The sequence below is a fragment of the Arvicola amphibius genome, chromosome 2, assembly GCF_903992535.2.
Source record: "Arvicola amphibius chromosome 2, mArvAmp1.2, whole genome shotgun sequence".
NCBI lineage: Eukaryota > Metazoa > Chordata > Mammalia > Rodentia > Cricetidae > Arvicola > Arvicola amphibius.
This window is the reverse complement of record NC_052048.2, coordinates 189,012,379-189,033,186: the sequence shown is the minus strand read 5'-3', so window position 1 is coordinate 189,033,186 and position 20,808 is coordinate 189,012,379. Positions and strand designations below refer to the sequence as shown.

The 20,808-nt window shown below is 37.5% G+C and overlaps 1 protein-coding gene across 1 annotated transcript; it reads right to left on the bottom strand.

Moving 5' to 3' along the window:
- Window positions 1-14,922: 14,922 nt before the first annotated feature.
- On the bottom strand, window positions 14,923-19,760 carry LOC119806207 (prolactin-inducible protein homolog). Its single transcript, XM_038317807.1, has 4 exons — window positions 19,666-19,760; window positions 18,067-18,169; window positions 15,370-15,481; window positions 14,923-15,050 (listed from the first exon to the last, which is right to left on the bottom strand). Exons 1-4 carry the CDS (start codon window positions 19,758-19,760, stop codon window positions 14,923-14,925), a joined length of 438 nt encoding a protein of 145 aa, XP_038173735.1.
- Between the last annotated feature and the right edge of the window lie 1,048 nt (window positions 19,761-20,808).

Genomic DNA, 20,808 nt, shown 5'->3' with positions numbered 1-20,808 from the left:
TCACGGTAAAATATACAATAATGAGATGGGTTAACTTTAGATGTAAGGGATAACTAGCAATATGTTCAAGCTATTGGCCAAACAGTATTACAAATAATATAGTTTTTGAGTGATTATTTTGGTTCTGGGTAGCCAAAAACGAACAAGCGGTCGTCTCCAAAGATAAAAATTCAAGGCATAAATTTATGAAGAAGTCACATGTGAATCGGGAGTACAGATATATTTGATATAATTTTAACTATATTATCAGAGAGCAGTGAATTGGACAGTTTAGTTTCTTGTGTATTGGTTCTTCCAGAAGACTTGGGTTCATGTTGAAGGATTCTGGATAGCTAGAGCATGGTGAGCATGGCTCTGGGAGGCCTTGTCCTTGTCTCCCATTCCCTCTCCTTGCTAAAAACCATTAGATTACATTCCTGAAGTTGGTCACCAAGGTTTATTCCCTTATTGGATTTTTTTCTCTTCATGAGGAGGATTACCAATGTACAGTTATCAAAGGATTGAATCCAGAAATCAAAATTACCTTTTGGCTCACCCAATAAGCTTTAACAGTTAAACTAAAACATCTCATTATAATGCGGGGATTAGCCTTGTGCTTTATAAGCTGCCATTTTCCTATCTGCCACATTTGTCCCCTCTCTATCCGGAGGCAGTCTTGGTCCCTCCAGGACAAATAACCCTGCCCCATTCCTTTGTTCCTTTTCACTTCTCCCTTGTTCTCTATTTCCCATCTTTATCTCCTTTTCACTGCCCTCTGTCCCTGTTGGGCAAATAAACCTTATTTGTCCCGAGAACTTGGTCTTGGGGTTCTACGGAATCCTTTTTCTTCCACACATTAGATTTGTGGGGATTGCAATCCAGAAACTTCCAGGAGAGGTCTTGTTATTCTAGTCCTCTACTTCTCACACATCAGTTACTGCTCAGCCTGCTCTGTCCATAGGTGGGGAGCTCAGGTGTGGAGAAAGATGCCAGAATTCTTTTTCAAAGGGAACTTTTGCTTACCTCTATGAGGTGAAAGATGATAAGCAAGCTGAAGAAACTCTTGGAGAGTTAGAGTAACTAGGAAATACAAATATGTGCCCACCTACCATTGAAATAGGAAAATCCTGGTACCCTGTGTCAGAATGCAAGGTGATGTCCAAGACTGCATGTGTTAGCTAAGCTCAGAATTCAGCATGTCAGCTATTCATGGATTCTCCTTGAAATGGAATGCTGAAGTGTCAAGACCTTGAGCTTACCTATGGTTTAAGATGGCATTTGCTGCATCAGGTTTTTATATTATGTGCATTTTATGGATGGAGGAGGGCTACTGTCAAACACCAGATACTATGCATCCCCAGATTTCATTTTTAATATAAACTTATTAAATGAACTACCTCACTTTCCTTACATTCATTGATTACTTAAGATTTTTTTAGGTCTTCTTTATCTTTTGTTTAAATTGGATATTTGTCAACCTTGTTAAATTTTTCAAAGAACTGTTTTTTATTGCTAGGATTTCTTGTAATTATTAAAGTTTCTATTGCATTAAGTTCAGGAAAATGAGGAGAAAGATGACCTGGACCAGCAGACTATTCTTCAGTGGCAGGATCCTGGGAGAGAAGACCAAGAGATCAGAAGATAAACAGAGGAAGTTAGAAAATAAAAGAAAGTTTGAGATTGAGAGGTCTAGCAAAAGCTATGTCTTATTGCAACCTTATTAATAAGTACAGCCTCTTATATAGTTTTTCTGGGAGGAAAAGAGGAAGAAGTTAACAAAAAGCTAATCAAATAATGTTGCACAAGGGAACACAGTGTATCTCAGGATCCAATGTTGTACAAGGGAACAGAGGGTATCTAAGATTATCACTGACTGAGCACACAGCAGACTTGAGACTGATAAGCATTGCCCCCTACAGAAGCAGCTGAGTTCTTGGCATCTCTATATATACATCTGGGTCTTAGAAGATAATTTCCAAAGAACTGGCCCCAGGCTATTGGCTTTGCTAAGCATGTTCTTGTTTTCGAAAAGGAGTTATATTACTTTTCCGTACGTGAAGACCTCAGGGCAAGCCTCAGTTGATTACACCAGGCTTTGAGGGGAGGATAAGACAAGGTAACTGTGGAGGAAAATATAGTGAAATAATATTACATGTATGGAAAACCCTCGCATCTTATTCAACCTTAGTAACTATTCTTCACCAATGCCTAATAATAGTGTAGCATCTTTGGTGGCTTGAATAGTTATGGCTCCCATACTCTCACGTGGTTGAATGTTTGGCCCGTAGGGAGTGGCACTAGTAGGAGCTGTGGCCTTGCTGGAAGATGTGTATCACTGTGTGGGTAGGCTCTGATCATTATATGCTTAATCTATGCCCAGTGTATCACACAGTGTCCTCCTTCTGCCTGTAGATCAAGAAGAAGAATCTCCTAGTTCCTTTTCCAATACCACCTCTGCCTGCATGCTGCCATGTTTCTTGCTATAACGATAATGGATTAAACTTTTGAAACTGTAAGCCAGTCCCAATGAAATGTTTTTTTCTTTAAGAGAATTTCTCTGGTCATGGAGTCTCTCTCTTTATAGCAATAGAAACCCTAACTAAGACAGCCTCTAAGCATACCAGTGCAGAACATGGGAGGGAATGTGGGTAAAGATGGCTACAGTTAATGGCCGTTTTGGGGGTAGTAAGAAGACTTGATACAGTAGAGTTTCCCTACAATATGTGCAAATATGAAGGTAATAAAAACGAAACCACCAATTAATGGGGGAGACAGAGCCTCAAATGACCCTTTCTTATTACCAAATAAATCTTCCATATTTAGGACTGGATTATAATTAATTGAATTGTTGGCCCAAGTAGTTACATGGGAATCCCCAAACAACCCAGGCTTTTGCTGAGACTATAATTTATTATACACAAACTGACAGCCAAGGCCCATCGCGAAAGATAACACTTCACACGATTCATTTAACATGGAGAATTTGAGTAGGTGCCTACAGAGAAACTTCATCCCTACATTCTAGTGTCTTTGGTGCAGAAAGGTACTTTGCAGGCTACCAAAGGAGAAATGTAAATACTAGCCCATACACAATATGCTAGTGTAATGGTGACACAAAGCTTACGGGTGTAACCAATTGATAGCTGATATAACTTTAAGTCCCACTCCACCAGAGGGAGCCCTTTTCTGGCACTGTTTTGATGACCAAGAACCTGAAACCAGATAGCCCAGGGACCTAGAGTAAGACCAAATACTACTGTTCTACAAAAAGAAAAACTAGATAAAAAAGCAAAACCAAATGTGATAATAAAATGATTCCCACGTCACTGTGTTTCACTTACACATCAGTACTGTGCTCAGCCTTTATCTGAGGAACTTACTTTTTATACATTGTATTTATAGCTTGCTACTTTGCTTAAACTATTTATTAGTTCTAAGTTTTGGGGAGCAGTATTTAGAGTCTTTTAAGTGTACATTATGTTGTTAAATCATTATTTTTTCCTTCGTTTCATTTTTCTTATTGCTCTACTGAAAATTTTGACTATAATATTGAATAAGAGTGGACAGAATAGCTACCTGTGACATTCTGGAGTTTAGATGACAGGCTTCTAGGTTTTTCCAATTTATGATAATGTTGGCTATAGGTTTCTCCCTTATTACATCGAGTTATGTTCCTTTTATTTCTAGTTTTTTCAAAGCTTTTTATTATAAGTACATATTGTACTATTTTGAAGGAATTTTTGAAATCTACTGAGATGGTCATGAAGTATCTGTTCTCATATCTTTTTACATAGTAATTATTTCTTTTTAAACATATTTTGAACCACCCCTCTTGTATGTGCTTATATGTATATGTGCATGCGTGTTTGTATGTTTATATGTGGTATATTCCATATGTTTGCAATTTCTTTAGGATTTTTACATGAATTCATGTTGAACTATGTTAAATGTCCTTTATATTATATAATCAGTTGGTATACTCTTCCCTGGGAAAGACCATTTCTCCTGTTCTCAGCATTCCTCATTTGCCTGTAGCTCTTGCTTAGGTTATGAGCTTTCCCCATTCCACATTAGCATATTGTCTTAGTTAGGGTTTCTAATGCTGTGAAGAGCCACCATGACCTTAGAAACTCTTTTTTTCCTTTCTATTGATGACCTTAGAAACTCTTTTTTTCCATTCTATTGAGCTCTATATTTTTCTCTGCTCCCCTCCCTTCCTCTCCTGTCCCCCATTAAACACTCCCCTGAGGTCCCCATGCTCCCAATTTACTCAAGAGATCTTGTCTTTTTCTACTTCCCATGTAGATTAGATCTATGTAAGTCTCTCTTAGTGTCCTCATTGTTGTCTAAGTTCTCTGGGATTGTGATTTGTAAGCTGGTTTTCTTTTCTTATGTTTAAAAACCACCTATGAGTGAGTACATGTGATAATTGTTTTTCTGTGTCTGGGTTACCTCACTCAAAATAATGTTTTCTAGCTCCATCCATTTTCCTGAAAAATTCAAGATGTTGTTATTTTTTTCCTATGTAGTACTCGATTGTGTAAATGCACCACATTTTCCTTATTCAATCTTCAAAGATTTAAAGTTCTTGTCATACAGGTTTTCCCACTTGTTTGGTTAGAGTTACTCTGAGATATTTTATGCTGTTTGTGGCTATTGTGAAGGGTGTTGATTCTCTGATTTCTTCCCCAGCCCTTTTATAATCTGTGTTCAGGAGGGCTACCGATTTTTTGAGTTAATCTTGTATCCTGCTACATTACTGAAAGTGTTTATGAGTTGTAGAAGTGCCTTGGTAGAATTTTGGGGGTCTCTTATGCAAACTATCATATCATCAGCAAACAGTGAGAGTTTGACATTTTCTTTTCCAATTTGTATCCCCTTGATCTCCTTTTGATGTCTTATTGTTCTAGCTAGGACCTCAAGAACTATATTAAGTAGATATGGAGAGAATGGACAATCTTGTCTTGTTCCTGATTTTAGTGGAATCGCTGGGAGTTTCTCTCCATTTAGTTTGATGTTAGCTTTTGGCTCGCTGTATATTGACTTCATTATGTTTAGGTATGCTCCTTGTATTCCTGCTCTCTCCAAGATCTTTATCATGAAGGGATGTTGTATTTTGTCGAAAGCTTTTTTTGGCATCTGATGAAATGATCACGTGGTTTTTATTTTTCAGTTGTTTATATGGTGGATTACGTTGACAGATTTTGTATGTTGAACTATCCCTGAATCTCTGGGATAAAGTCGACTTGATCATGGTGAATGATAGTTCTGATGTGTTCTTGGATTCGATTTGCCAGTATTTTATCGAGTATTTTTGTATTAATGTTCATGAGTGAGATTGGTCTGTAATTATGTTTCTTAGTAATGTCTTTCTGTGGTTTGGGTATCAGGATTATTGTAGCCTTATAAAAGGAATTTGGCAATGTTCCTTCTGCTTCTATAGTGTGGAATAATTTGAGGAGTATTGGTATTAGTTCTTTGAAAATCTTGTAGAATTCTGAGTTGAAACCATCTGGTCCTGGGCTTTTTTTGTTGGGAGACTTTTGATGACTGTTTCTATTTCTTCAGCAGTTATAGGTCTGTTTAATTTGCTTATCTGGTCTTGGTTTAATTTTGGTAAGTGATATTTATCCAGAAAGTTTTCCATTTCCTTTACATTTTCCAATTTTATGGAGTACAGGTTTTTGAAATATGACCTGATGATTCTCTGTATTTCCTTCATGTCTGTTGTTATAGCCCTCTTTTCATTTCTGATTTTGTTAATTCAGATATCCTCTCTCTGCCTTTTGGTTAGTTTGAATAAAGGTTTGTCCATTTTGTTGATTTTCTCGAAGATCTAACTTTTTGTCTCATTGATTCTTTGTATTCTTTTTGTTGTTTCTATTTTGTTGATTATTTCAGCCTTTACTTTGATTATTTCCTGCTGTCTAGTTCTCTTGGGTGAGTTTGCTTCTTTTTGTTCTAAAGTTTTCAAATGTTCTGTTACTTCACTAGTGTGGGATTTTCCCAGCTTATTATGCAGGCATTTAGTTTTATGCACTTTCCTCTAAACACTGCTTTCATTGTGTCCCATAAATCTGGGTATGTTGTGTGGTCATTTTCATTGAATTTTAGGAAGTTTTCAATTTCTCCCTTCATTTCTTCCTTGACTCATTGATGATTCAGGTGAGCATTGTTTAATTTCATATGTTTGTGGGTTTTCTGGAATTATTATTGCTGTTTACTTCCAGTTTTAAACCATGGTGATCTGATAAGGTACATTGGGTTATTCCATTTTTTTTTGTATTTGTTGAGGTTTGTTTTGCTACCAAGTATGTGGTCAATTTTTGAGAGGGTTCCATGAGGTGCTGAGAAGAAGGTATGTTCTTTTATGTTTGGATGGAATGTTCTATAGATGTCTGTTAAGTCCATTTGAGTCATAACATCTGTTAGTTCCCTTATTTTTCTGTTCATTTTTTGTGTGACTGACCTGTCCAGTAGTGAGAGTGGAGTGTTGAAGTCTTCCATTATTAGTGTGTGAGGTTTAATGTGTGATTTAAGCTTTAGGATTGTTTCTTGGATATATGAGGATGCTCTTGTGTTTTGGGCATAGATGTTCAGTATTGAAATTTTCTCATAATGGATTTTTCCTGTGACTAATATGAAATTACCTTCTTTATCTCTTTTGACTGATTTTAGCTTAAAGTCTATTTTGTTAGATGTTAGGATAGCTACACCTGCTTGTTTTTTAGGTCCATTTGATTGGCATATTTTTTTCCCAACCCTTTAGTCTTAGATGATGTCTGTCTTTGAGGTTGAGGTATGTTTCTTGTATGCAGAAGAAGGATGGATTCTGTTTTTATATCCAATCTGTTAGCCTGTGCCTTTTTATAGGTGAGTTGAGTCCATTTACATTAAGGGATATTAATGACCAGTGATTGCTATCTCCTGTTAATTTAGTTTTCATTGTTGGTGATGTTAATTTGTACGTTTTCCCCTTCTTTGGGATTTGCTGCTATGAAACCATCAATTGTCTGTGTTTTTGTTGGTATAACTAACTTCCTTGGGTTGTAGTTTTCCTTCTAGTATTTTGGGTAGGGCTTGGTTTTTGGCTAGGTATTGGTTAAATCTGGTTTTGTCATGGAATATCTTGTTTTGTACTTCTATGGTGATTGAAAATTTTGTTAGGTATAGTAGTCTGGCCTGGTATCCGTGGTCTCTTAATGTCTGCATAACACTTGACCATGACCTTCTGGCTTTCATTGTCTCTAATGAAAAATAAGGTGTAATTCTGATTGGTCCACCTTTATATGATACTTGGCCTTTTTCCTTTGCAGCTCTTAATATTCTTTTTTACTCTGTAAGTGTAGTGTTATAATTATTATGTGGCATGGGGACTTGTTTTTTTTTGATCCAGTCTATTTGTTGTTCTGTAAGCTTCTCATATCTTCTTCATAGGCATATCTTTCTTTAGGTTGTGAAAGTTTTCTTCTATGATCTTGTTAAATATATTTTCTGTGCTTTTGAATTGAACTTCTTCTACTTTTTCCAACCTATTATTCTTATGTTTGGTCTTTTCATGGTGTCCCATATTTCCTGGATATTTTGGATTAAGCTTTTGTTAGATTTAATGTTTTCATTGACTGATGAGTCTATTTCCTCTATTGTATCTTCAGTGAGATTCTCTCTTCTATCTGTGCATTCTGCTGCTCCTGCTTGCGTTTTTGGTTCCTGATCATTTTCTCATGATTTTTGTTTCTGTAGTCCCCTCGGCTTATGTTTTCTTTATTGTCTCTATTTCAGTTTCCAAGTCTTGAATAGTTTCCTTCATATGTTTGATTGTTTTTGCTTTGTTTTCTCTAAGGGATTTGCTGATGCTTCCAATTTGTTGTCTTTTCCTCCATTTCTTTGAAGGAATTTCTCATTTCCTCTTTAAGAGTTCCAAACATTCTCCTGAATTTGTTTTTTAGATCACCTTTTTTCTGCTTCATCTATATTTGGTTGTTCAGGTCTTGCTGCTGTAGGGTCTTTAGGTTTTACTGGTGTTGGGTTCTCTTTGTGGTGTTGCGTGTGCCCTTCCTTTTCTATTCATCTTTTCCTCTAATAGGCATGATTTGGCTGTCTGTGATTCTGTTGATTAATCTTCTAGGTGCCTGTGAATCCAAAGCTCAGATGATTGTTCTTCATAGTACAGTCAGTGCCATGGTTTTAGTTACCCCTTGGTCACTCCATGTTCCTGGAGATTTCTCAACGCTCCCAGGCTTTGCTCCACTCCCTTGGAGTTTGGCATCTCAAGCCTGCTTTAGCCTAGGTTGTTGGCTCAGACCTGTTTCTCTAAATGCCCTTGGTCTAGATACGTTCCTGCAGAGGTCTCTGGCTTGGGATTGGTTCTGTAAAGGACTCTGGCTCTGGTCTCCTCCTTTGGAGTTCCCAGGCTTGGCTTTGCCCAGACCTGAAGAGGACCCGGCTCAGGCTTATTCCCTCAGAGGTTCCAGACTCACACTTGGACTAGCAGAGGTTTCTGGTTCTTGCCTACTCCCTCGGAGGTCCCAGATTCATGCCCAGACTTGCAAATGTCCTGGCTCAGGCCTTGTTCTTGGGAGGTCCTAAACTCCTGCCAAGACCCTCAGGGGTCCTGGCTGAGGTCTACTGCCTTGAAGGTCCCAGGTTCAAGTCTGGACCCTCAGTGGTCTCTGTCTCAGCAATTGCTCCCTGTACCTGTTCCTATGGAGTTCTTGTCTCAGGTCTGCTCACCCCTAGGTCATTGTCTCAGTCTTAATTCACAAATGTCTCTGGACTGATTCCACTCCCACTCCATGGAGCTTGCTTTCTCAGGCCCACTCTGGCCTAGGTAGCTGGTTCTGTCCCTCTCCTGTGGAATTTCTTGTCTTGACCTGTTCCAGCCCAAGGTGAAGTTTGTTGGGAGGGTGTGTTTTAAAATTGCATGGCTTTTTTTTCCTGCTATGGCTGAATCAGGATACCTCTCTTAAAGGAGCCATGCCTCTGCTTACTTGTAGCAAACAGAGCCCATCCAAGAAAATGCTGCTATCAAACCATGGATGGTCCATATTCCTTCAAAGAAAAGACCTATCACAACAATTCTTCATTACTGGATACAATTTCTGTCTTAGTCACGCATTTAGTTTCTATGAAGAGACACCATGACCATGGTGACTCTATAAAGGAAAATATTTAACTGTGGTAGCTTACATTTTCAAACATTTAGTTCTTTATCATCATGTTGCACTATGGTGGCATACTGGCAGACATGCTGCTGGAAAAGGGGATGAGAGCCCTATATAGTGCAACAGGAAGTGGTTCAGACTACAGTTAGCTTGAGCCTAGGAGACCACAAGCTCAGACCCACAGGGAGGCACTTCCTCTAACAAGGCCACGCCTACTTCTACAAGACCAACCCTCCTAATAATATCATTGCATATGTGCTTATGGGAGACAATTACATTCTAACTACTATAAATGAAGACTGCATTTTTGTTTCCCAGCCACTCAGACCTGAATAATCACAGAAAACTATACTATTTACAACACTGTTTGGCCAATGGCACAGGCATATTCCTAGATAACTCTTATATCTGAAATTAATCAATTTCTATTAATCTGTATATCACCACAGGCTATGGCTACCAGTAGGTTCTGATGTCTTCTCCTTTGGCAGCTACATGGTACCTGCCTGACTCTGCCCTTTCTCTCTATATTCTGTTTAGTTTTCCTGCCTAGATATATTCTGCCCTGTCATAAACCAAAACATCTTCTTTATTAACCAATGGTAATGAAACATACTCACAGCATATGGCAAGAAATTCCAGATAAAACAACCACAAATTAAAAAAAATATCTACTAGTATTGTGCTTGTTCAGGTCATGCTTATATAGCCATCTTGATTTGACATCATGGGTGAAGCTTCTGACATTTCTGGGAGTCACAATCTCAAAACATACTTGTTCCTATCCTTCTTACTATCGTTGTTCCCTTTTTCCCCTGAGCCTTAAGTGCAGAAGTTATGTTGTAGATACACCAGTTACAATCCTATACCAATGGTTAGCTGTGAAAACATAGACCGAGTTGGCTTAATTAATGAATTTAGGAACACACACGGAGACACACCGCCATCCTCACCATCACCACTTACCACTGCCACCAATAACAACAACAACAATTAAAGAAAAACAGGCCACAAATTTGAAAGAGATCAGCAACTGTGCGGGGGAAGATTTAGAGGGAGGAAAGGGAAGGAAGAAGTGATGCCATAACAAAATCTTCTATCCTTCATTTATTTATGTTATTTATCGCATTTATTGGTTTTTGTTATTTAGTTGGTCTTGTGTCCCTAGAATGAAATCAGATTTGTCATGTCATATGATCTTACTGTGTTTACAAATGTTTGGTGAAGTCTACCATGGAGACTGTTTTATAGTCCTTCTCTGGCTATATATTTGTCTGGTTTCAGTATCTGCCTAATACTGCTTTCATTAAATAAATTTCACAACATTTTTTCTCTATTCATCATATAGAATGATTGGGGAGTATCAGTGTTATATTATCTTAGAAAGTTTTGTGGAGTTCAGCAGTGAATCCATCTGGTCCTGGATTTTAAAAATGTTTTATGTATATGAGTGTTTTGCCTGCTTGTATGTTTGTGAGTCCTATTTGTGTTCAGTCTCTCCAGAAGAGGACATCGTATCACTGGTATTGGAATTATGGTCACTGTGAACCACCATCTGAGTGCTAGGTAATGATCCCAGGTTCTCAGGAAAAGCAAAAATTTCTCTTTAGGTGCTAGCGACCTCTTCAACTCTTCTGTGCAGGTAGACATACACATTCTGCTAAAATGTCATTGCTGTTATTAGCTTATTTAAATTGTATAGATCTTCTCAGTTTAGTTTTGGTAAGCCATATCAGTTTAGAAATTAACTAGGTTTTCTGACTTGTAGTATAACTTTGCACAGTATTTTCTAGTGATTGGGTCAGGTAGAGGGATGTTGTAATACCTCTTTATACATCTCTAATTTTATTAATTAAAATTTTATTTGTTTAGTTTGACTGGGTTATTTCCAGTACTGCCCATATGTTGAAAGAATCGGTAATTTGTTTATTTGATCCTATTTGTGCTTCCTTATTTGGTCCTATTTCTTGCTGTCTACTGGCTTTTGTTTGTCTTCTTAGCTTTCTACAAGCTTCAGGTATATCACGCTGTGTTTTTTTCTGAGACCTCTCTGAGTTTAAAAAATGTCCTCATTTAAATTTGTTTGTGTGTATGAGTGCTTTTTCTACATGTATTTAAGTGTATCATCATGTTGGTGCACTGTTTGTGAAGGTCGGAGGAGTACATTATATGTCCTGAAACTGGAGTTACAGACATTTGTGAGGCACTGTGTGCATGGTAGGAACTAAATCTTGGATTCTCTGCAAGAGCAGCCAGTACTCTTAACTGCAAAAATATCTCTTCTGCCTCCTCTCTGACTTTTTAATATGTTTACTTACAGCTATAACTATCATTTTCACATCAGTCATGGATTATTTTAGGGAATCTGATAACTTGTATAAAAATTTTTTATTTGATTCTTTGAATTAAATTTTTTTCTCCCTAATGTTTTTAGTGATCTATTCATACACAAAATTGTAGTTCAAAAACTTTAAGTATCTGTGTAGGTTCTATGTTTTCTTTGATGATTTTACCTTTATTCCACTGTAATTTGATAAGATACAAGTAAATATCCTAATAGTTTTGTTATCATGAAGACTTGCTTCGTGTCCTATACTGTGGTTGATTTTATACAAAGTTCTATGTACCATTTAGATGAACACATAATCTTTATATGTTAGATGCTATGTTTTGTAGATATCTCTTAAAATAGTGGATGTTTGGTATGATTTAGCTCTGAAATTTATTTTCTATTAAAGTAATAAGCAATGCAATTTAAAAGTGGGATATTCAAGTCTCTCACCATTATTGTTTCAGGATGAATATAAAATTTTATGCCTTATGTTATTAAATTGAGAGTCCTGGTGTACAGTGAATCAGTATATACTGTAGCTATGTTTTCTTAGTGAGGATGCCATTATCTCTTATGGTTAGTTTTGTATTGAATTCTGGTTTATCAAGAATGAGAATCATGACTTCAGGTTACTCATGGGTTCTCTTTGGTTGGTAGGTTATTTTCTATCCTTTGGTTTTCAGTTTTTGGATGTCTTTGCAACACAGGTGTGTTTCTTGCAGTAAATAGATCATTGAAACTTATTTTATAATTCACTCAGCTGCTCAGCATCTTTTCCTTGGTGAGTTAAAGCCATTTGCATTTAAAGTTATTATGAGGAGATGTCTGCTCTTTCCCATGATTGTCTGGCTGTTCTGATTGGTTGGACTATTGGTAGTTCTCTTGAACCTTCTATGGTAATGTTGTGGCAGTTCTGGTTTGCCATGTTGACATGATAGATTCTTTCCTGGCTGTCCTCTGATCATCTGCTCCTCTCATGAAATGTATTCTTTCCTGTGTTATCACTGGTGAGATTGTCTTCTTTTTTCCCCCCTGTAAATGCCATTCCTTTAAGAACTTTCTACAATGTTAGTTTAGTTATCATGAATTGTTTTAACTTCTATTAATTTTGAAATGTTCTTATTTCCCTATACATTTTAATTTTCTTTGTATAATAAAGTCAGTGGAGAGTTATTTTCCTTCATTCTTGAAATAAAAATCTTCATGTTTTCCTTTCTTTTAGGGATGCTGATATGAGATCTGATGTTATTCCAATTTTTCTGATTCTGTATAACAGTTGGCATTTTTCTCATTTTAACAATGCTTTTGTTTTATTTTACTTTGAATCTGATATACTATCTTCTCTTCAATTTATAATCAAGAGCAAAACCAGTAGTGGACACAATCATTTGAAAAAGTTCTGTTGTTAAAGGAGAAGACTTTTGCGTACTACTGTTTTATCTGTTACAAATTTCAGAAACTCTGAAGTGCTTGTTCGATAAATATAGTTTATATATGTTTTTCTTAGGTCTAGTTTCATCAATAATTAGTAAAGTTAGGAGGGAATGAAATAGAGGTAAAGTAGTAACAAAAGAATAATAAGAAATGTGTATGTGATAGAGATATGAAAGTTAATACAAAAGTATTTTAGATAAAGAAAAGAGAAGCATATATGTTTTTTTCATTCAAACATAAGTTAAACAGCTCTATAATTAAAGAAAAATTAAACACTAATAATAAAGAAATTAAAATTTTTTAAAAGGTAAAAATAAAAATAAAAATATCCATAATGTGAAATAAGATATTTTATCCATCTACTGGGAAACTATTTTTTTCTAACTCATTTTAAGAATATCTTATTTCCTTGTTTTTCACTGGTGATTGAATTTTGGTCCTCCCAAATGCCAGACAACCACTCTTCCACAGCACTATATACCTAACCTATGCTTCCTTTTTTGTTATGTACATATCACTTCTTAAAGGTGTTGGAGGCGTAGTCTAAAAAATTCAAGCAAGTTAGGACAGTGTTTCTTTCTAGATGTTTCTGTTTATTGAAGACCACTTTGCACTTAAATTCTCCTTTCTCATTTCCCTATTGCTAGCAGTTTGGGGGAAGAATAGAAGGCCTGTGCTGGGCTTCCTTTGATTGACTCAGTCTCCGAGGTAGAGTGGAGCTCCTATCTGCCCATGTTGTCTTTGTCTTTGTCTGTACTTAGTTTCCTAAGTTCTACTTCCATTTTCCTGTGGTCATAGATCTTACAATCTCTCTCTCTCTCTCTCTCTCTCTCTCTCTCTCTCTCTCTCTCTCTCTTTCTCTCTCTCTTTCTCTCTCTCTCTCTCTTGGCAGTCATGAGGTTGGGTATGCAGAGGATATGCAGGGGCAGAGAAAGGAGACAGTGATGTGAGGGCTGGTGGGTTGGGATCTGGCTGGGTTTGTGCATCTTTCAGCTACAGACTCCCTTTTCCCAATAGTGCTTCTGTTTGTTTTCACTCTCAGTGCTACTCTATCAAGGTCTCTGTGTACTTTCTGTGACCTGGATCTCTTTTGCTCCTAGGCAGTGGCTGAAAGGGAAAAGGAATAAGGGTTCTGGAATGTGTGGCATATATTTTGGAAGCATGGCTGTTAAATAGCAGCACTGTCCCCTTGATTGAGAATTTGTTGGCCCAGGAAACAGAGTACAGAAGTGTCATCTGTCATCATCACTTCCAATTGTGAGCATCCTGGATCCTGGAATTATATATATAATTTGACAGTAATGGCAGACTGTTATCCCAAGGCTTTGCCGACGTATATTCTCCCCCAGTTGTGCTTCAAGTTTCTGATATGCCTTTGTTTCACACTCACATTTGCCATTGCTCAGCTTCTCAAAGTTTCCTTTTGGCAGGAAAGTCAAAGTCACAATACACAAGAAGCCTGGGCTTCCAAATGCACCATGAACTTTGAGTCCTTTTCTCACCAGTAGTGGAGAAGAAGAAAAGTACAGGTCAGCTAGTCAGAGGGACAGCTGGGTGGAGTTGAACTGTGATGGTGGACTAACTTTAAACCTTTTGTTAGTTCTGCTCTGAGATTTCAGTGTTACTCTGGGAAGTGTTTCTCATTCTGACTTTGGGCATGCTCTCTCTCTTCTATGCCAAGTGGTGAGACCCAGTCCTGTCCTCATTCACTAGGATTTGAATGCTTCTTACATCATTGTGTGTGTGTGTGTGTGTGTGTGTGTGTGTGTGTGTGAAAGGGTCTTTGGAAAACAGTGTTAAGAAACCTTTGACTATTTGGGCAGATAGAGCAGTCATTTTTGGAAGAAAGATACAGATAGTTCAATGCGAAGTTGCAGAAGTTTATTTTTACATAGCTATTTGAACACAGAGTTCATTTCACCTTTTTATTTTAAATGCAGAGATACATACAAGAAAAGAATACTTTTCCCACTGAAAATTTTGGTGACCATGATCTATGGAATACCTTCCAGTTTACGGTGTTACAGGGATTTCATGAGCAACAGTCCTCATGTAGGTGGTTACTGGGTATGTTTTCTCACCATCAGGACATATGCCCTTAGCTGACACAACTTCTGCCTTCCCTTGTAGGAAAGTTTTTGCTACAGAAAGAAAAGCAGATCTGTTAGCTCATTAACTCCACATAGCTTCATCCCTACCCCTCCCTGGTTTAAAATACTATGACTCCATTTCCTTCACTCAAGGTACAGTAACTGTTTGAACTCCCTTTCCTTAGTTTCGGCTCTTCTGTCCTCTCATTTCCTGTCAAATTGGTATCTTGTCAGTATTATACGCACATTCTCCTTTTCTGCCTACTGTCACATTGATTCTTTTATTTATTTATTTTTGAATACTCTGATACATCCTGACCTTTCACTACTCTCTGTCCTTCGTGAGCAGGGAGGAAATGTTCCCACTTACCAGAGACTTGGATTTCCCAGAAGAAGTCGTTTGTGGCACATATGCAAGCCGTGTATGTTGCATGAGCACTAAGGTACGTGATGTTTGGGTTGTCCTCAGTGCTGACTTTGACCTGAAGCAAAGTGAGTGGGGGAAGGGTTAAAGAGTGTCAATACAGAGACAGCAACCTGGGGTTGACCATGAAGCAACATAAGCAATTCCCAGGGCAGTATATGCATGGACTCCCAAGTATTTCCTCTTAACTATCAAGATACGCTTGATGCTTAGCAAGTTCTCTGTTGTTTATGTATCAAATTCAACTTTAGCCTCCATCGAGTCTAAGAAGGAAAGCTACTGATGTTTTCTCTGGCATAGTGAATGACTGGAGTTTAAAAGTGTTTTTATAAGTTGTCACATATCTTGTTAACCATGTCCTTTGCTTTACAGAAGCTTTTCATTTTCAGGAGGTCCCACTTATTGTTTCTCTCAGTGTCTGGGCTAACTGGGGTTATATGTAGGAAGTGATCTCCTGTGGCAAGGCATTCAGGTGTACTACCCACTTTCTCTGTATGAGGTTCAGTGTAGTTGGCTTTATGTTAAGGTCTTTGATCAATTTGGATTTGAGGTTTTGCATAGTGATAGATATGGATCTATTTTCATTCTTCTCTATGTTGATATCCAGTTGTCATATGTACTGGCTTTTAGATATAAAGCAAAGAAAACCAACCTAGAATTCACAATTTCAGAGAATCTAGACAACAAAGAGGACTCTAAGAGAGACATACATGGATCTAGTCTACATGGGATGTAGAAAAGACAAGATCTCCTGAGTAAATTGGGAGCAAGGGGGCCATGGGAAGGGTTGAAGGGAAGAGAGGGGAAGAGAGAGGAGCAGAGAAAAATGTAGAGCTCAATAAAAATCAATAAAAGAAGAAAACCTTGAAAAAAACAAACAAGTTATCATATATTACATTTCCCATGTAAGGGAGTAAAACTGTGTGTGCGTGCATACGTGTGTGTGTGTGTGTGTGTGTGTGTGTGTGTGTGTGTTAATGCATGTGTCTGGGTATGTTTGACTCATCAGCTGGTTTAGTGTTACATTACTAAGCCCTTTATTTTAGAAATGTGAGGGTTGAAGAATATTGTTGCAGCATATATAGCGCATTAGTTCCCTTGCACTTGCTCTGAGGCTGAAGATCTCTAAATCAGAGTCAAAGAGAATGGTACAAACCTCTCCAGAAGCAAGAAGGGTTAAAGTAGGAGGCACAGGTTGTCTACTCTGGTGTGATGATCTGACTATGACAAAGACTGGCAAACAAATGGTGTTCATAACTCCAGCTCTCTGACTTTCATGGGCTGGCTTTGTGACAGAGTTCCTGTCACACTGATTTTTCTTTCTGTCACTGGAAGATGAAAGTACCGATACCTGGATCCTTTGCATGAGGTCATGAAACTTTGTACTTTCTGAGTGAAAGATACCGTTTTTGACTTAAAATAACATGTTTATTGCACAAAGAGAAACTGTGCCAGCTTGAAAATTCTTGTCTTACTGTTATTTAGATTTTGTTTTTATTTCATCCAAAAGATATAAAACTTTTAATCAATAGTCATATAAAATGAATGACTTCTTGTACTTGACTTAAGCCATCTGCTGTGCTCAAAACTAAGTAGAGACAATCAGCATATCTGCCTAATTCCATATCAAATAGCATTTCTAGCACTTATTTTTAGTCTGGGTAAATACCAGAGACTTTTACCCTGTATTTCTAATACAGCTTTTGGTATAATTAAAAAATTCCCTTCTTTTTTTTATAATGATTTTTTATTTTAGTTTTTAAAAAAGCTTTACATTTTATATATATATATATATATATATATATATATATTGTGGTTTGTGTATGTATATGTGTGTGTGAGCATATGTGCATGTGTTGTGTGTGTATGTGTGTGTGTGTATGTGTATGTATGTGTGTCTGGTGTCCACAAACACTAGAAGATGGTGTTAGATGCCCTAGAACAGGACCCATCTGGAGTCCTCCAAAGAAGCAGCAAGTGATCTTAACCACTGAACCATATCCTTAGCCCTGGAACTTTCATTTTGTTTGAACATTTTCTAAACGAGGAGAATGTTAAGGAATTGTTTCATATAGTAAGAAGGAGGTGAACAGTTTGGAACAATTTAAAGAAGAAGTAGACCCAAGAATGAAGGTAGAGAGACAATGTGTGTCTGTGCTTATTGGGGGTAAATAGGCCCTCACCCTGAGGGACAGCACAGCCACCTTTCTCCTGTAGTTCCCCTTCCTTCCAGAATATATTTCCTGCATCCTCTTGACTCCACCATTGCTGCATGATGTGGAGTCAGGGGAGAGAAGAGGTAGGGACATAAGAGCAATAGTGTTTTCTGTTCACTGTCACTCAAATTTATCATTGTCTCATTGTGACTTTCCTTAATTTTTAGGTTTCCAAATGTTTTTCTTTCCTCTTCAACATTCTTCTTGTTTCCTTGTGAAGACCTTTATCCCACAGCTAGAATTCCCCACTCAGCAATCTCCTTCACCACCTTATTGCTTTACTTTAGGAATTTCTAACACAATTTCTCTGAGTTTCAAAGCTATACATACAGAAATGCCTCAAAGGGCAGCATTTAGCACAATATTAACTCACTTAAACTTCTTTACTATAATACATTTTTGTGCTAACTCTCAATTATTTACTTACCGCCATACATTTATTTTCATTGTTTGTAATTGCAAGTTTTACTTCAAATTGATTTGCGTTGTTCATTGGAGAAATATTCATGTTTAGAGAAAGTAGATTGTTCCTGTAAGAGTAGAAAATGTAGAAACAAAGAATCACTTTAAAGTCCAACACTCAGGTGTTCTTTTATGGACAGGCAGAGAGAGCATGCGGGGCTGTTTGGGAGACATCTGTAAAGTTTAATACTTTACTCTGGAAGGACCTTCAGCGTCTGACTTTTCTCAGAGTATTCCATGTTTCTAGCCAATACACGTATCTAACAGGATGAGGTGAATGGAGGCCATAATAATAATAATACAAAGGCACAGTCCTCTACACCCTCTTGAATTGGAGTCCGGGGCTGGCAAAGCTTCTTTCTCTTTGTCTGTTCCTAATCATCATTCCATGGTGGAAATTTACAATTTCACAGTCTACCTCGGTGTACTCATCTTTCTCTTTTCTTTATACAGTTGTCTAAAACTCCCCAAATCTCTCCCCCTTCCCAAAGCTGAAGTAGCAGAAGGGTTTAAAACTTTCTGGGTCTCATTATTCAATCATGTAGATCAACCCAGCGTCAGAGTAACAAATGATTCGCCTGACCATTTTCTGTCGGCTTGTTCCCCTTAGGCCTCAAGTAGGGAAAACATTAAGTTCTAGTCGACAAAAGTTCAATTCTCAACTCAAATCCAATTCTCTTGGCATCATTTCCTATGTTGCCCAGTCCTCTGCCTCTCTTACAGAAATTTTCTCCCTTAGCAGGTAAATATCCCCATCTAAACCTCCATGGATTCATTACCATCTGGTAGAGTCTCCTTTCACATATGATTCTGTGTACTGTTAATGGATTCTGATTTATTCCTGTAACTTAAGTTTTTCCTCTTGTCAAAAGGTTAGGAGCCTTTCTATACCATTTTCTCCTGTAAAAGTGGGAATCTGGTACTTCTTTCCCCCTTCAGTTATAGACTTAGATAATAGATTAATCAGACAAAGAACCTTGCATAACAAGTATAGAATGTATATAAAAGGCATAGAATGGGAATACGATCAAGTTTGTGCATTTTTTTTGTTTAAACAAACCTTCTTCAGTTGTGTTCAACAGAGCCCTGCATATTGGAGTTGATGAATAATGTTGGCTTCTGCCATACAATTTAGATGATTGTTTTGTGGATTATTGATTAGTTTGGTTTTTGTTGTTATTTTAGTCAAGACATCCACTTTGTCACCACAGGAGTCTTGAAAGTGCATTCCTTTGCATCTGCACAGCAAATTTAATATTAGAGGTGAATTATATCCTATCCATAGCTTATCCCCAACATGTAGGCAAGGCTCACCTCTCTGCCCATACTTCTCATGTTGATGAAATTCATGAGGCTATAAACCTAGGCATATAAATCATTTTAAACAGAAATGTTAATTGTCTCCTAGTTCTTTGGTATTAGGAATAGGCTTGAGATGCTACATGTTGCCTTAGAGTTTAGAAAAGTGAAACTCAGCCACAAATAGTGAGTGAGAATCCAATATGTGTCCCCACCAAGTAGGAACATAGCTCTAGAAAGGTTGTATAGAAAAGGGGTGCCTTACCAATCATCTTGGCCATGGGCAGTCTTCAGAATTAAGCACACAATCAGGAGGCGCATAACAGCTCCAGGCTGGTAGAGAACTTGAAGAGAAGGCATGCTGCAAGAGTTTACACTCCTGAGTCTTGACCATCTGGAACCTAGATCTCTCCTTTTATTTATAGCAGACAATGAAGCAGATGGGCAGCTCCACCCAGCTAAATTTGTCATATGTTGGGATCCCTTCCATTGTGATCTTGTTTATTCTTCTGTAGCAAAGGTCAGTATTCAGTTGGAACTTCAAATTAGATGTTTTTCTTTTTTCTTTTTTGCCAGCATGAGATCAGTATGTTCTTAAATTATTAGGATGGATACAGTTCCAATTTTTTTCTAAGTAAAATCTGTTCTCTTTTTTTGTTTTTTGCTTTCTTACCTGCTCTTACTGTGGAGATATTAAATGCTAATCTCTTCTTTCTGTCTTCTGAGACCATAGAATCTTACCTCCCTTGTCTCTCAGAGAACCCCAACTAAAAAGTTTTCTATAGTTGACCCATGACTCACAATTTTATTATCATTCAACTCCCCATATTTGTGTTTTTAGGTACAAAGGGTCTTCTGTAGAAAATGATGATTTCCCTTGCATACAAAGAAAGTTTCTGGAAAATTCAAGGCATATATTTATAAAGAAGGCACGTGTAAAAAGAGGGTGCAATTGTATTTGATATAATTTTAACCATGTCATCAGAGAAGAAAAATTGGAACAGATTAACTTCTTGTATATTGGTTCTTCCAGAAGCTTTCGGTTCACACTGAAGGAACTCTGGACAGCCAAAGCATGGTGAGCATGGTTCTGGCCGGCCTTGCCCTGTACCCCATTTTCTCTCCTAAAAAACCCATTAGATTACATTCCTGAAGTTAGTCACCATGGTCTATTCCCTTAGTTGGCCATGTCCTCCTCCTTAGGCTGTCTACCAAGGTCTTGTTATCAAAGTATTGAGGCCCAGCAATCATAAGTCCCTTTTGCCTCATCTAATAACATGACCAATTAAAATTAAAGACCTCATCCTAATGTGGGGTTTAGCCTTGTGCCTGCATAAGCTGCCATTTTCCTATATGCCACATTTGTCTCCTCTCTATCCAAAGGCAGTCTTTGCCCCTTTAGGACAAT